This window comes from Pithys albifrons, chromosome 28, assembly GCF_047495875.1.
Source record: "Pithys albifrons albifrons isolate INPA30051 chromosome 28, PitAlb_v1, whole genome shotgun sequence".
Taxonomy (NCBI): domain Eukaryota; kingdom Metazoa; phylum Chordata; class Aves; order Passeriformes; family Thamnophilidae; genus Pithys; species Pithys albifrons.
The window spans coordinates 5052713-5067016 of record NC_092485.1 but is presented as its reverse complement, the minus strand read 5'-3'; the positions used below and the strand labels follow the sequence as shown (position 1 = coordinate 5067016).

Genomic DNA, 14304 nt, shown 5'->3' with positions numbered 1-14304 from the left:
ACAAGGAAAAGAAATGTCAAAGCCTCTGAACTGAAGAGAGAATTTAAGTACCATCTTTGGCTCACAACAGAGGGTGGAAATTGAGAATTCTTCAATCATTTTTCTCCACCAGAAAGACCTGACCACATCTCCTGATCACACTCAGAGCTCTCAGGAAGGTCCTCCTGCCCCAGGACTCTCCAGAGCTGCCCCCAGACCTGGCTGGAGCTGAGCAGAAAGGGATGTCAGGGCTGCAACATCCACCAGGAGATGACTCACAGTAAACAAAGGAGGAAGCCAGAGCTGTCTCCAGGAGACAGGGAGAAAACCAACACACACAACCCAACACCACGTCCTGCTGCTTCCACACAACCCTCACCCTTTGCCAAAGAGCATTAGAAGGACAACATTTCTTCCCACCCCTTTTTGTGGTTTGTTTTCCCCCACAAAGGTCCTGGAGAAGTTTAAGCACATCCAGGCAGCTCCACACTGGTAAGGATTGAGGATTCCTGCATGGGGAATACCTGTGACTCACACTGGATTCCCAGGATTTTTAAGCTGGTTCTCCCAAGGTCAGGCTGTTCAGACACCCTTGGACACTTCTGACAGAGCAGGAAGCACAAAACTGCTGTCAAGGAACTTCAGCTCTCTCCTCCTGCCCCAACAGGCCCTTCACAAAACATCAAAGCCCCTCTTGGCCATGGGAACACCAGGAAGGCAAACCCTGGAGTGGAAGCCCTGCCATTAAAACAAGGTGCAGAAGAGCTGCAGACACCAAAGCAAAGGCAGAGAGGGAAAACCAAGGATCAAACAGATCCTGACCCACAGCAGGACCAGAGGGGCCCTCCCTGGGTGCATTCAGGCCCCACTGAGATGTGCCAGCACCAAACCAACAGATAATTCCTCATTTCCAGAGCACTTTGAAGCCTTTCTCTGCCACCTCCCAAGAGGGCCCTGTCCCACTTTGCCAGGCTGGGGGCAGTTTGGTCACTGTTTGCTGTTCCCTGAGGGGCTCAGAGCTAACCCAATTCAGCCCCAGTTTTACCCAAACTCCTGCTGGGACTGAAGGCCCAGCTCAGCCTTTTTCTGCACCAATTTGATACTTTGCCTTCCAAGAACAGTCTGTGACTCACTGAAGTCTGACAGTTCCTGCCTTTATTACACCAGGGAGCTCATTTCAAGCCTCCCCATTAATCTGAGGTACATTTACACCCCTAGATTCTGCTCAGCATCTTTTTTTTTTGTTTTACACACTCTTCTCCCACCCTTTTTTACTGAAATCTCACCAGCTGATTCTGTTTCCATGGGGATCTGAGGCACCAGCTCAGCAACAGGGAGAATGCCATGGGAGGGAATGGAGCTGCACCTCTGCCCTGCAGCAAACTCTGCTGGCCTGGCCACAACCTGCATTTTAACCCCATTTTTTGGAGGGGCAGTTTCATTTCACCTTTGCTGGAGGGTAAAAAGCCTGTGGGGTGCCCTCACTCAGCAGCCTGAGGAGCAACTCTCTTCCCTGACCATGACCAAGACACAGCACTGGGCCAGCAAAACTGGAAACAGGGAACAGGTTCCAGGTGGAAGAACAAATTCCCAGTCCTGGCATTTCCAGTGTCTGCTGCTCCCAGTTGTTCCAGTGTAAAGGGGCACATGGACACTGTTTGATGCTGGTGTGTGGCAGGACAGCCCAAAGCACATCCCAAAATAACCTGGAATGAAGAACAGCTCAGCCAACATGAAGCTTTTCAGTTTTCTGTATTAACACTACAAAACTGAGTGAACTCCTTTAAAAATACTCCTTTATATTCCTATAAACTTAGATATATTTGGATGTATGTATTAAAAACACTCTCAAGGAGGAGATCAGGGCACATTCCTCTAATTTTTAAGCAGGATGGACATAAATTATCACCCAGGAGGTGCTTAATCACCTCCTTTGCCATTTGTACCAGCCACAGTTCCAGTTCAGGTGCCCTGAATCACTGCTGCAAACACAATAAACCCAAATTAATTCAGTTCTTATTCTCCACTCATTTCCAGCTCTGTCAGAGCAGCTGAACATTCCCCTTTCCCTGCAGGCCCTGGTAAAACTTTTCAGCCCAAGATTCCAAGTCCCCCCAAGGCAGGAAAAGGGAACCATCCTGAGGAAAACAAACCCTCCAGAGGATCCCATTTCTTTTCAGCTTCCAGGCACAACTGGTAAGATTTAGGGAAAGATCCAACTGTTTCCTCCCACTGTAAATCTAATAATCTGTCTGGCTAAAAGGATTATTCCCCATGACCCACATGGATTCCTGTGCACAGCATTCCCCAAGGAATAAAGAGCTGCTTGGCCCAAGTTTTTCCAGCCCTGATAATTGATGTTTAAAACCAACCAAGTTCACCTACTCAGTAGCACAAAGTTCTCACAGCAGCTGATCATGCAAAGGGAGTTTTTGGCTCCCTCCTCTGTGAGAAGTTTGGATTAAGACACAGAAAATCAAGGATGGTCCCACCCAGGATGTCAGGCTGAAGAACAATCCCTCAGGCTGATCCAGGGACAGTTTAATATTAAACAGGAATATTCTACACTTCTGTTTGATTTATCTCCAAATTAAAAAGTGGGTTTGTTTATTTGGATATTGTTCACTCACAAATAATTTAGTCTTTCTTTGCTGGAATAATGGTCAATGTTCAAACTGAATATCTAAATATCTGAATATCTAAAATGTGGGGCTATGAAAGACAAAAACCAGAGGGAAATACAGGGAACAAAAGGGGTAAAATTCAGATTGATCTCCCTGCTGAGCTCCTCCAGATTATCTGGGCAGCTCTGAAGATCTGCATGGTGGTCACACCCTGGGTGTAATTGTGATTAGACCCCAAGTTTTGTTCCACAAGCAAAGAAAAAGCAGAAGTTCCCTCAGGGCTGTTCTGCAGAAATGAAATGCTGGGCAGTGCCCAAACCCCTCCTCCACTGTGGCTCTGGATACAAATCCCACTGATCCAAGGCCTGTCCAGCACAGGCAGACACTGACTCTGCACTGGGCAGAGCTGAGAACACACACCAGTTACCAGGGAGGGAGAAACAGCTCCCAGCAGGAGCCAAACTGGAGTTCAGCAGGAACTGGGCAGGAAGGTGCCGCAGCCCATCACCTGAACAAGTGACCAGGACCTCCTACCAGCCTCCCCAAATTCCTGTTTGTCCTTCAGGCCCTGGAATTCACATCAGGCACCCTCTGAATCCATCTGAGGCCGTGATTCACCCTCCCTCTGCTTCTACTGGAAGAGCTTTTTATTCCACCAGCCCTTTTGAACTGAATCTGAGTCGCTGTTTTCAGCTAAATGTCCTCAATATCCCCAAGGCACAGACAGAGGCATCTTTGTCCCTGCCAGGACAGGGCTGAGGGAGGGGGAAACACACAGGGCTGGGCAAAACCTGGGCAAGGAGAGCCAATGGGCAGCTGAGACTCTTTCATGCACAGCAAGGCAGGATTCTGGAAGCAGAAGGTCCAGAACAGGCAGTTCCTTTGCAGCCCCAGCAGCTCTGGGGGAGGAGGGGAGGCCTCACACACAAACGTTGCTCTTCTGTCCTTTCAGGGGGTGCTGGAAGCCACAAAGTCACTACAGCTCGTTAGGACAGGCTCAGATTTAGCTACAGGCTGGGTTTGGGAAATGTATTTCCAGCTGGGTCTTGATTTTCTGCTTAATTACAATCAAGTTTCAATTCATATATACAGGAAAAAAATGCCTTGTTGTTTTACTGTTCAGTTATGAAGTTCATGATCTCATGTGACAACAGGTCAGATTCTTTGCATTGAAATAATTTATATTTAAGGATTAATTATCTATTCCAGACATTTAATATCAAGGCCAGGTTGGGCTTGGAGCAACCAGGTCTAGTCCAAGATGCCCCTGCCCAGGGTAGGAGGTGACACTGGATGGGCTTTAAGGTCCTTTCCACCCCAAACCATTCCATGATTTTAGGAGTCTGCCAACCACAACACTCCAGAAATATCCAACTGCAAGAAGTGCTCAGCACAAGGTAATAAATGCAGTGAAGGAAGGCAGAGAAAGCTGAAGATATTTGTAAAAACACCAAACCACAACACTCCAGAACAGGAACAGATTTTATGGAGAAGTAAAAGCAAAGTCACAAAGAAAGACACGACCAACGTCAGACTCCAACCTTCTCACCCCCAACACCTCCAAACTCCAGTGGCACCACAGGAAGGATAAAAGCCTCTCTCCCAGAGGGAGTTGGGTTGGAATTAAAAAGCTTTTTCCTGACAACAAGCTTTGGGACAGCCTCTGGCTACCCTGAGACAGCAAGGCTGGCTCTGAACACCCCTGGAACAGAAGCAGCTTTGGGAGACACTTGGAGGTCTAGTCTGGCTTCTGAGCTGGATGGAAACACCACAGAGGAATGACAATGCCAAGAGCCAGCACTGCAACCAAAGCACAGCAGCACAGGCAGAGAAGGCCAATTAAAATCCTAACACCAGGCTCCAGCCTCAATTTAATTAAGACCTCTGGCTGAGAGGTGGCACCAGTTGCCTTACGTGGGGCTGTGGCTGTCCCTGTGAGGGTGGCCCAGGACCTGCTGGGGCTGTGTGAGGGTGGCCCAGCACCCTGCTGGGGCTGTCCCTGTCCCTGTGAGGGTGGCCCAGGACCTGCTGGGGCTGTGTGACGGTGGCCCAGCACCCTGCTGGGGCTGTGTGACGGTGGCCCAGCACCCTGCTGGGGCTGTCCCTGTCCCTGTGAGGGTAGCACCAGTTCCTTTATGTGGGGGCTGTGGCTGCCCCTGTGAGGGTGGCCCAGGACCCTGCTGGGGCTGTCCCTGTCCCTGGTGGTGCTGTCACTGTCCCTGTGAGGGCTGTCCCTCTCCCTATCCCTGCTGACGTTGTCCCTGTGAGGGTGGTCAGGACCCTCGTGGGGTTGTCCCTGTCCCTATGAGGGCTGTCCCTGCCCCAGTGAGGGTGGTCAGGACCCTGCTGGGGCTGTCCCTGCCCCTGTGAGGGCTGTCCCTGCCCCAGTGAGGGTGGCCAGGACCCTGCTGGGGCTGTCCCTGCCCCAGTGAGGGCTGTCCCTGCCCCAGTGAGGGTGGCCAGGACCCGGCTGGGGCTGTCCCTGCCCCAGTGAGGGTGGCAAGGACCCTGCTGGGGCTGTCCCTGCCCCAGTGAGGGCCGGCCCTGCCCCTGTGAGTGTGCCCATGCCCCAGTGAGGGCTGTCCCTGCCCCAGTCAGTGTGCCCACGCCCCAGTCAGTGTGCCCACACCCCAGTCAGTGTGCCCACGCCCCAGTCAGTGTGCCCACGCCCCAGTCAGTGTGCCCACGCCCCAGTCAGTGTGCCCACGCCCCAGTCAGTGTGCCCACGCCCCAGTCAGTGTGCCCATGCCCCCCGTGTTACCTTCAGCAGCGAGTAGGGCAGGGTGACCTCCAGCTCTGCGATTCGCTGCGCGGGGTCCTCGGTGTCGCCGTGGATCTGCAGGTCCTCCTCGGGGATGGTGTGCCAGTGCCCCCGGTGTGCTGCCAGCACGTGCACCAGCTCGTACTGCTCGGGCAGGGCCAGGCTGACCCGCGTCTGTGCCCCGTGCGTGAAGCGGACGCGGCGTCGCCGACACTGCTCCTCGTTGCCCGCCCCGGGGCTGGGCAGCAGCTGCTCCCCCAGCAGGATGTTGAGCAGCTGGCACTTGGCATTGCAGTTCTGGCCCAGGATCAGCAGGCAGGGGTGCCAGCTCACGCTGCGTTGCAGATGCTCTTCCTCGTGGCGAGGGAAGGAGATGAAGTTCTGGCCTGGAAAGGAGGATGGGGCGTTGGAATAGGGTGGGTGGACCAGCCTCGCCTCTCTGTGCCAGCTGAAGGCAAAGGCTCAGATGGTGCCACCCCACAGCCCACCCAGACACCCACAGAGCACCAGGAATCTGCTCCTGCCCCCTGGGATGCATGGCAGGAACTCCAGCAGGTGGATTCCAACAAAGCCTTCAGAATGGGCTGTCCAGAGAGGGGGTGGATTCCCCATTCCTGGAGGGATTTAAACTGAGCTTGGCCGTGGCACTGAGTGCCATGATCTGGTAAAGGGACTGGAGTTGGACCAAGGGTTGGACTTGATGATCTGGGAGGTCTTTCCCCACCCAATTCTGTGGATGTGGCACTGAGGGAGAATCCACCACGTCTTGATCCAACCCTACTGTGATCACCAGCCCAGGGCACAGAGTGCCCTGGGCTGGTGATCACAGTGGGGTTGGATCAAGGGTTGGATTTGATGATCTTGGAGGTCTTTTCCAACCCAGTTCTGTGGATGTGGCACTGAGGGAGAATCTACCACGTCTTGATCCAACTCCACTGTGATCACCAGCCCAGGGCACTCCGTGATCACAGTAGGGTTGGATCAAGGGTTGGATTTGATGATCTTGGAGCTCTTTTCCAACCCAATCCATTCCATGATTCTAAGAGTTTGTTACTGCTCTTCCCAGCACGTGGCACAGGGAGGGGGTTGGGGTGTCCAGTGCAGGGTCAGGACCTGGACTGGATGATCCTTCCCTTCCAACTCAGGACATTCTGTGATTCTATTCCACAACAAAGAGTCTACTCAGAGCTCTTCAGCAGGTTAGTGAAGACTCCTGGGAGGCCCAAAAAGTCAAGATGGAACAGCTGTCAAGGTTGAAACAACCAAAGGTTTAACTGTGCCCTGGGCTGGAATGGTGTTCCCATCACTCCAGAACTCCAAGGGCTCAGTGGGTCACCAAGGCCAACCCTCCCAAGCTTTTATGGCTTGGCTCTACAGAGCATTCCTGTCCTGTATCAGGAATAAATACAATCAGCTCTGAATCAGTGACAGTTCCACCCATGTTTTAAAACATCAAATACTTCCCATCTACCAAATCCCAAGAGTGTCACTGCAAAAAGCCTTTTGACCAAAATCTGGGAATATTGACATCAAAGCAGCAATTCTGGCCCCAGGGAAAGGCATTCCTGCTAAATTGGCTCTGCACATCAAGACCAAGGTTGTGAGACACAGCAGGAGAAGGAACAACCTCTGCAAACAATTCCCTGACAAACAACCACAGCACCTCCAGAACTGTCCCACTTCCAAAGCCTGTGGAGGGAAAGCACCTTGCTGAGAGCCAGAAGGTTCTAGAGGAGCCTGAAACTCAAGAACAGCTTCACTCCCTCAATGCAGAGACCTTTCCTACCCTGTGCAGCTGCCCACAGAGGCACAGGCTGCCAGATCCTCATTTTAGGAGCAGCATTTAAGCTGCAAAAGGAAGTTACTCAACATCTGTATCTCCTCCAGAGCAGGACTCCCTGTAATCACCCTCCTTACTCACCTCCCAGCTGAAGCACCATCATGGACCAGGAATTCCAAGCTCAGTGGGATGGAACAACGCTACAGGCTGGGCACAGAGTGGCTGGAGAGCAGCCAGGCAGAAAGGGACCTTCGAGTACTAATTGACAGGAAGCTCAACAGGAGCCACCAGTGTGCCCAGGTGGCCAAGAAGGCCAATGGGATCCTGTCCTGTATCAAAAATAGCGTGGCCAGCAGGCCCAGGGCAGTGACCCTTCCCCTGGACTCTGCATTGGGGAGGCCACACCTTGAGTGTTGTGTTCAGTTCTGGGCCCCTCAGTTGAGGAAAGAGATTGAGGGGCTGGAGCGGGTCCAGAGAAGAGCAACGAGGCTGGAGAAGGGACTGGATGTGGCACTGAGTGTCCTCTGAGTGTTCTCTGTCCAGGGACAGAGAATCCACCATGTCTTGATCCAACCCCACTGTGATCACCAGCCCAGGGCACGGAGTGCCCTGGGCTGGTCATCACAGTGGGGTTGGATCAAGGGTTGGACTTGATGATCTCAGAGGTCTCTTCCAACCCAACTGAGAAGAGCAACGAGGCTGGAGAAGGGACTGGAGCACAAGTCCTATGGGGAGAGGCTGAGGGAGCTGGGGGTGTTCAGCCTGGAGGAGAGGAGGCTCAGAGGTGACCTCAGCACTGTCTGGAACTGCCTGAAGGGAAGTTCTGGCCAGGTGGGGGTTGGTCTCTTCTCCCAGGCACTCAGCAATAGGACAAGGGGGCACGATGGGCTCAAGCTCTGCCAGGGGAAATTGAAGTTGGAGATCAGAAAAAAATCCTTTGCAGAGAGAGTGCTCAGGCATTGGAATGGGCTGCCCAGAGAGGGGGTGGATTCCCCATCCCTGGAGGTTTTTCAGCTGAGCTTGGCCGTGGCACTGAGTGCCATGATCTGGTAAAGGGACTGGAGTTGGACCAAGGGTTGGACTTGATGATCTTGGAGGTCTTTTCCAACCCAATCCATTCTCTGATTCTATGATTCTAACTCCCTGCACTAATCCAGGCTCAGGACTGGGTTTGTTCTCTCACACAGAGCTTTGCCCACACAGTCTGTGTTACCTCATGCACAGCACTGGGACAGCTCTGCCAGAGGGACACGAAAATCCCTCACCTGCTGCACTTGAGGAACACAAACCAGCTGGTGTTGCACCACAGCCAGAGCTGGGTCTGGGCCAGAGCTGGGGGCACCAAGAATGAAAAGGCAAATGGAGACACCAGGCCCCCAAAGCTGCCAAATTCTAAATCTGACACGGATTTCAAACCCCCACAGCTGCCCTGACATGGGGCAAACTGGCAAGAACAGCAGTTTAAGAGAGAATTAACTCCAACCCAGCAGAGGCCCAGCAGGGATCTTACAGGGAAGGTCCTGTTTCACCAGGGCTATTAAAATTCCTCTAATGAGTCACGTTCTGGCAGCCCAAATTGCTTCAGCATCTCAAGCCCCAAGAAAACAAGATACTCCCATGTACCAAGATACTCCTCAACACTCCAAAGCAAATTAAAGGGAACATACAACACATCCTGCTGCTCACTGACACCACTCCACTCCTCTGGTTTAATTAAAATCAGTTCTGGAGCAGCACCACATGCAGTTGTTTGTGTCTTAGAGCAGTTTGAGGCTTGTTTAATATCTTGCCTAAAATTTACTTTTCCTTCCAATCTCCCACCTGAAAACAGATGCTGGGGGAGTTTTTCCACCCCAAAACCCTCTCCTGCACTTCTGCCCCACAGAGCCCTGGCTGCTGACCCCCAGAAAATCAAGTTTGAGAAGGGTTAAGAGAGAAATCAGTACTCCAAGTGTGACTGACTCTTCTAACTGTTCCTCAAACAAGCCTTTCAAGATCCACATCAAGTGACCAAAGGGCCAGGGCTGGCCAGGAGCTCACAGAAGATAAGAATCTGCAAAAACCCACAAATAGCACATTTAAGCCTTCATCTACAAGCAGAAGAATTTCTTTGATCTGGTAACCTTTATTGAACCTTCTCCTGGAATCCAGGCTGGCCCTTCAGCTACTCAGCATGAAAAAAGCAATTCAGACAGTGCTGTGCAGGCCTTGGTGGAAGTGGATGGTCCCTTCCAACCCAAACCAGCCTGGGATTCTACAAACCAAGTTTTAGCTCCTCCCCACCACACACCCACCAGGATGGAGGTGTTAATTCCATCAGAAACATCATCAGTGAGTGTTCAGCAGCAGTTCCTGCAGGAGCAGCTGCAGCTTCAGCAGCTCCAGGGTCTGCAGAACTTTCACCCTCTGCTTAACCTGCAGCTCGTTGGCAAAGGGTCCCCTCCCCTGTCTGAGGAGCTGCTGCACAAACACCCTCCCAGCCACCTCCCCCGTGATCTGCTCTGAAACTTCTTACTCTGTCCTAATCCCCAACACAAAAGGAGCCTCATCCTCTGGGGATCTCAGAGGCACCAGCAGAGCAGTCACACTTTAACCAGGACAGAGACTCTTCCAGAGCCTCTGGATCACCCCCTGAGCCCCAGAAAACACATTTATTGTGGAGGTTTCAGGCAGCAAGCCCAGCACATGCCATGGCTGTGACACTCCAGGTGCTGCCCAAAGCTCTACAGATTTGGGTTTAGCTCCATTTCAAGAATTTTCTAAAGTAAGGCAAAAGAAATCCCAAACCCCTCAGGTTTCTACAACAAAGAATTCAAATTATAGCAAGCTCAGGACAAAGAAAACAACCCCAATTAGTAGGAAGCAATTGATAGGGGTTTTTTTTCCTCAGTATCTTTACATATTTTAGTAAAACCTGCTGTGAGTCCTTAACTCAGGGTTTGTTTTTCCAGCAAACAGCACCAGGAACCAGAAGCTGCCAGACCTGTGCAGGCTGAGCTGCAGAGTGAACAAACCCTTCTGAAAAGCCATTTCATGCCAAGGCAGACCCAGAGAACAGACAGGATCCTGTTGGCTCCTTCAGAAACGCAGACAGAGCAAACCAGACTTTCCCTTCCCTCACAAGCAGAGGCTGCAAGGCAATTATCATTTCCCTTGGATTCACTTCTCTTACTCTGAGGAGCAATTCCTGGTACTGCAACCACAGCCTGGTCAGTGAGAGTCACTTATGGGTGAGTTTTACTGTCACCCTCCTGGGCAGGGGAGGGAGGGGGATGAAAAAGGACCTGTTTCTGCCTCAAGTCCCAGCCCAGCCCAGCCCAGCTCCCCCTGAGGGTCCCAGCCCAGCTCCCCCCAGAGGGTCCCAGCCCAGCCCAGCTCCCCCTGAGGGTCCCAGCCCAGTCCAGCTGCCCCCAGAGGGGCCCAGCCCAGCCCAGCTGCCCCCAGAGGGGCCCAGCCCAGCCCAGCTGCCCCCAGAGGGGCCCAGCCCAGCTCCCCCTGAGGGTTCCCAGCCCAGCCCAGCTGCCCCCAGAGGGTCCCAGCCCAGCCCAGCCCAGCTGCCCCCAGAGGCTCCCAGCCCAGCTCAGCTGCCCCCAGAGGCTCCCAGCCCAGCTCAGCTGCCCCCAGAGGCTCCCAGCCCAGCTCAGCTGCCCCCAGAGGCTCCCAGCCCAGCCCAGCTGCCCCCAGAGGCTCCCAGCCCAGCCCAGCTGCCCCCAGAGGCTCCCAGCCCAGCCCAGCTGCCCCCAGCCCAGCCCAGCCCAGCTGCCCCCAGAGGCTCCCAGCCCAGCTCAGCTCCCCCCAGAGGCTCCCAGCCCAGCTCAGCTCCCCCCAGAGGCTCCCAGCCCAGCCCAGCTGCCCCCAGCCCAGCTCAGCTCCCCCCTGAGGGTCCCAGCCCAGCCCAGCTGTCCCCAGAGGGGCCCAGCCCAGCCCAGCTGTCCCCAGAGGCTCCCAGCCCAGCCCAGCTGCCCCCAGAGGGCTCCCAGCCCAGCCCAGCTGCCCCCAGAGGCGCCCAGCCCAGCCCAGCTGCCCTCAGAGGGGCCCAGCCCAGCCCAGCTGCCCCCAGAGGGTCCCAGCCCAGCCCAGCTGCCCCCAGAGGGTCCCAGCCCAGCCCAGCTGCCCCCAGAGGGTCCCAGCCCAGCCCAGCTGCCCCCAGAGGGTCCCAGCCCAGCCCCCCCTGAGGTTCAGGGTCCCTCCTCAGCAGACACTCAGCCCTGGCAGAGGAGCCCAGGCTGGGCTTCAGCTGCTCATCCAGAGGGCACTTCCCTTTCCATGCTGTCCCACGATTTTGGAGGTGCCTCCAAAGCAAACCCTCCACATTTGTTTTCTTCCCAAGACATCTCCATTTGCTTTCACAGTTTATTTTCCACTCCAGCCTGGGCAGGGTGTCCTGTTCTCTTCCCAGTTCCTCTGAGTTTCACCAAATTCTGCAGAACTCTTTGCTCAGAATTCCCCTCACTTTGATACCACCTCAGGACAGATCCTGGGAAAAAGTGGGTCTGAACTCAGCGAGAACTGAGCTCCTTAAACCCTCTGACACTTGGAAATCCTTCCCACTATCCCACCTAGTCAGCAATAGGACAAGGGGGGGCTCAAGCTCTGCCAGAGGAAATTGAAGTTGGAGATCAGGAAGAAATTCTTTGCAGAGAGAGTGTTCAGGGATTGGAATGGGCTGCCCAGAGAGGGGGTGGATTCCCCATCCCTGGAGGTTTTTCAACTGAGCTTGGCCGTGGCACTGAGTGCCATGATCTGGTAAAGGGACTGGAGTTGGACCAAGGGTTGGACTTGATGATCTGGGAGGTCTTTTCCAACCCAATTCTGTGGATGTGGCACTGAGTGAGAATCCACCATGTCTTGATCCAACCCCACTGTGATCACCAGCCCAGGGCACAGAGTGCCCTGGGCTGGTGATCACAGTGGGGTTGGATCAAGGGTTGGATTTGCTGATCCCAGAGGTCTTTTCCAACCCAATCCATTCTATGATTCTGTGATCTCTCCCTGCCCTCTGGCAGTTTGAAGCCATTCCCCTTGTCCTGGCACTTCAGACCCTGTAAAAAGTCTCTCTCCATCCTCTTTGTCTGAACTCCCTCGAAACACTGGAAAGCTCCAATCGGGTCACCCCAAGTCCTTCTCTTTTCCAGGCTGAAATCCCACAATCCCTTTGGTTCACCCATCCTGGCTGTGCCCACTTCCCAAAATCCTGCTCCTCCCCAGCCTGGAGTGAGGTGGGAGCAGTGGGGAGGCAGCCCTGGTGCTGTGGGCACTGCCCAGCACTTCCCAAAGCCCTGCTGTGCTCCCAGCACCTTCCCAGCTCCAAACCCACAGCACCACAGCCAGGGAAAATCAACTCCAAACCAGCCAAACCCAACACTTCCCAAAATCCTGCTCCTCCCCAGCCTGGAGTGAGGTGGGAGCAGTGGGGAGGCAGCCCTGGTGCTGTGGGCACTGCCCAGCACTTCCCAAAGCCCTGCTGTGCTCCCAGCACCTTCCCAGCTCCAAACCCACAGCACCACAGCCAGGGAAAATCAACTCCAAACCAGCCAAACCCAACACAGGGATTTTTTTTACACACAAACAGACCAAAGACCTCAACACTTGGATTCTCAAACCACAACTGTGAGTGGAAGACAAGCAGGGACAAGCACCCTGGACAAGTAGCCAGCAGAGATGACTCATGAGCCGTTTGGAAATGAATGAAGAAGATCTTTATAAATGTTTCATGTCACGCAAAACTCTCCTCTCACAAGACAGTCTTATGGAGAGATGAAGTTCTGCACGTGGCAGGGGAGCCCCCACTGTTTGTCAACAGCACCAGGTGACCAGAAAAGCTGCTGAATAAACCCACTATTCCCACAGAGCTGCGGGACAGGCACAGCACAGGGAACATCAGCCCCTCAGCCCACCCCTCATCCCCTCCCTGGGGTGGGGAGAATGGGGAGAGGGCTGGAATGGAATTCCATCATGGAATGCCCTGAACTGCAGGGACCCACAAGGATCATCAAGTCCAACTCCTGGCTCTGCACAGACACCCCAAAATCCCACCCTGTGTCTCAGAGTGTTGTCCAACCCCTCCTGGAGCTGTGGCAGCCTCGGGGCTGTGCCCACTGCCCTGGGGAGCCTGGTCAGTGCCCACCACCCTCTGGGGGAAGGACCTTTCCCTGATACCCAACTAACCCCCCCCAAACCCCCATCCCTGCTCCCTTCACCCCTCCAGGCCTCTCCCACCCCCAGGGCACCCCCAGATCCCCGCAGGGACCCCCCAGCCCACCCAAACCCCAGCACAGACCCCGCAGCCCCTCAAAGGGAGCCCTCCATGCTCCACCTGCACCCCAACCCTCACGAGGGCCCAGAGACCCTCCGTGTGCCCCAGAGACCCCCCTTTAACCACAGAGGCCCTCCGTGTGCCCCCAGACCCCCCTTTAACCACAGAGACCCTCCATGTGCCCACAGAGACCCCCCTTTAACCACAGAGACCCCCCTTTACAACCACAGAGACCCTCCATGTGCCCCCAGACCCCCCTTTAACCACAGAGACCCTCCATGTGCCCACAGAGACCCCCCTTTAACCACAGAGACCCCCCTTTACAACCACAGAGACCCTCCATGTGCCCCCAGACCGCCCTTTAACCACAGAGACCCTCCATGTGCCCCCAGACCCCCCTTGAACCACAGAGACCCCCCTTGAACCACAGAGACGCTCCGTGTGCCCCCAGAGACTCCCCCTTTATCCCCAGAGACCCCCGTGTGCCACCAGAGACCCCCCCTATAACCCCAGAGACCCCCGTGTACCCCCGTTCCCCCCGTTCCCGTCTCACCGCCGGGCGCGGGGCCGTCCCCGGGCCCCCCATCCCCATCCTCGCCGTCACCGGCGGCCTCCGAGGCGAAGGGGTGGCCCTGGGAGAACTTGACGTCTCGGAAGAACCTCCTGGTCTCGCGCAGGTTGTGCTGCAGCCGCGCCAGGTGCCGGTTGTAGTGTCCGAAGGAGCGGCAAAGCTCCCGCACGGCCCCGCCGGGCCCGGACCGGGCCGGGCCCCCCTCGCCCTCCATGTCCTCCGGGTCCGCCCCGCTATCCCCTCCCCGCCGCGCCGCGCACTCGGCCCCCGCCAGGATGCCGCCCTTTCCCGGAGGGACCTCCCCGAGTTTCACCCGACCCCCCTCCCTCCCGC

General features: G+C 55.0%; 1 protein-coding gene across 1 annotated transcript in view; it reads right to left on the bottom strand.

Annotated features, from left to right (window-relative positions):
- Positions 1-14275, bottom strand: part of DSTYK (dual serine/threonine and tyrosine protein kinase) — a 31457-nt gene extending 17182 nt beyond the window's left edge. The window contains exons 1-2 of the mRNA XM_071578713.1: positions 13954-14275; positions 5365-5750 (exon numbers count right to left, since the gene is read on the bottom strand). Of these exons, the coding sequence (XP_071434814.1) occupies positions 5365-5750; positions 13954-14185 (618 nt within the window). The 5' untranslated portion in view covers positions 14186-14275. The remainder of the gene's footprint in view (positions 1-5364; positions 5751-13953) is intronic.
- Positions 14276-14304: the final 29 nt, after the last annotated feature.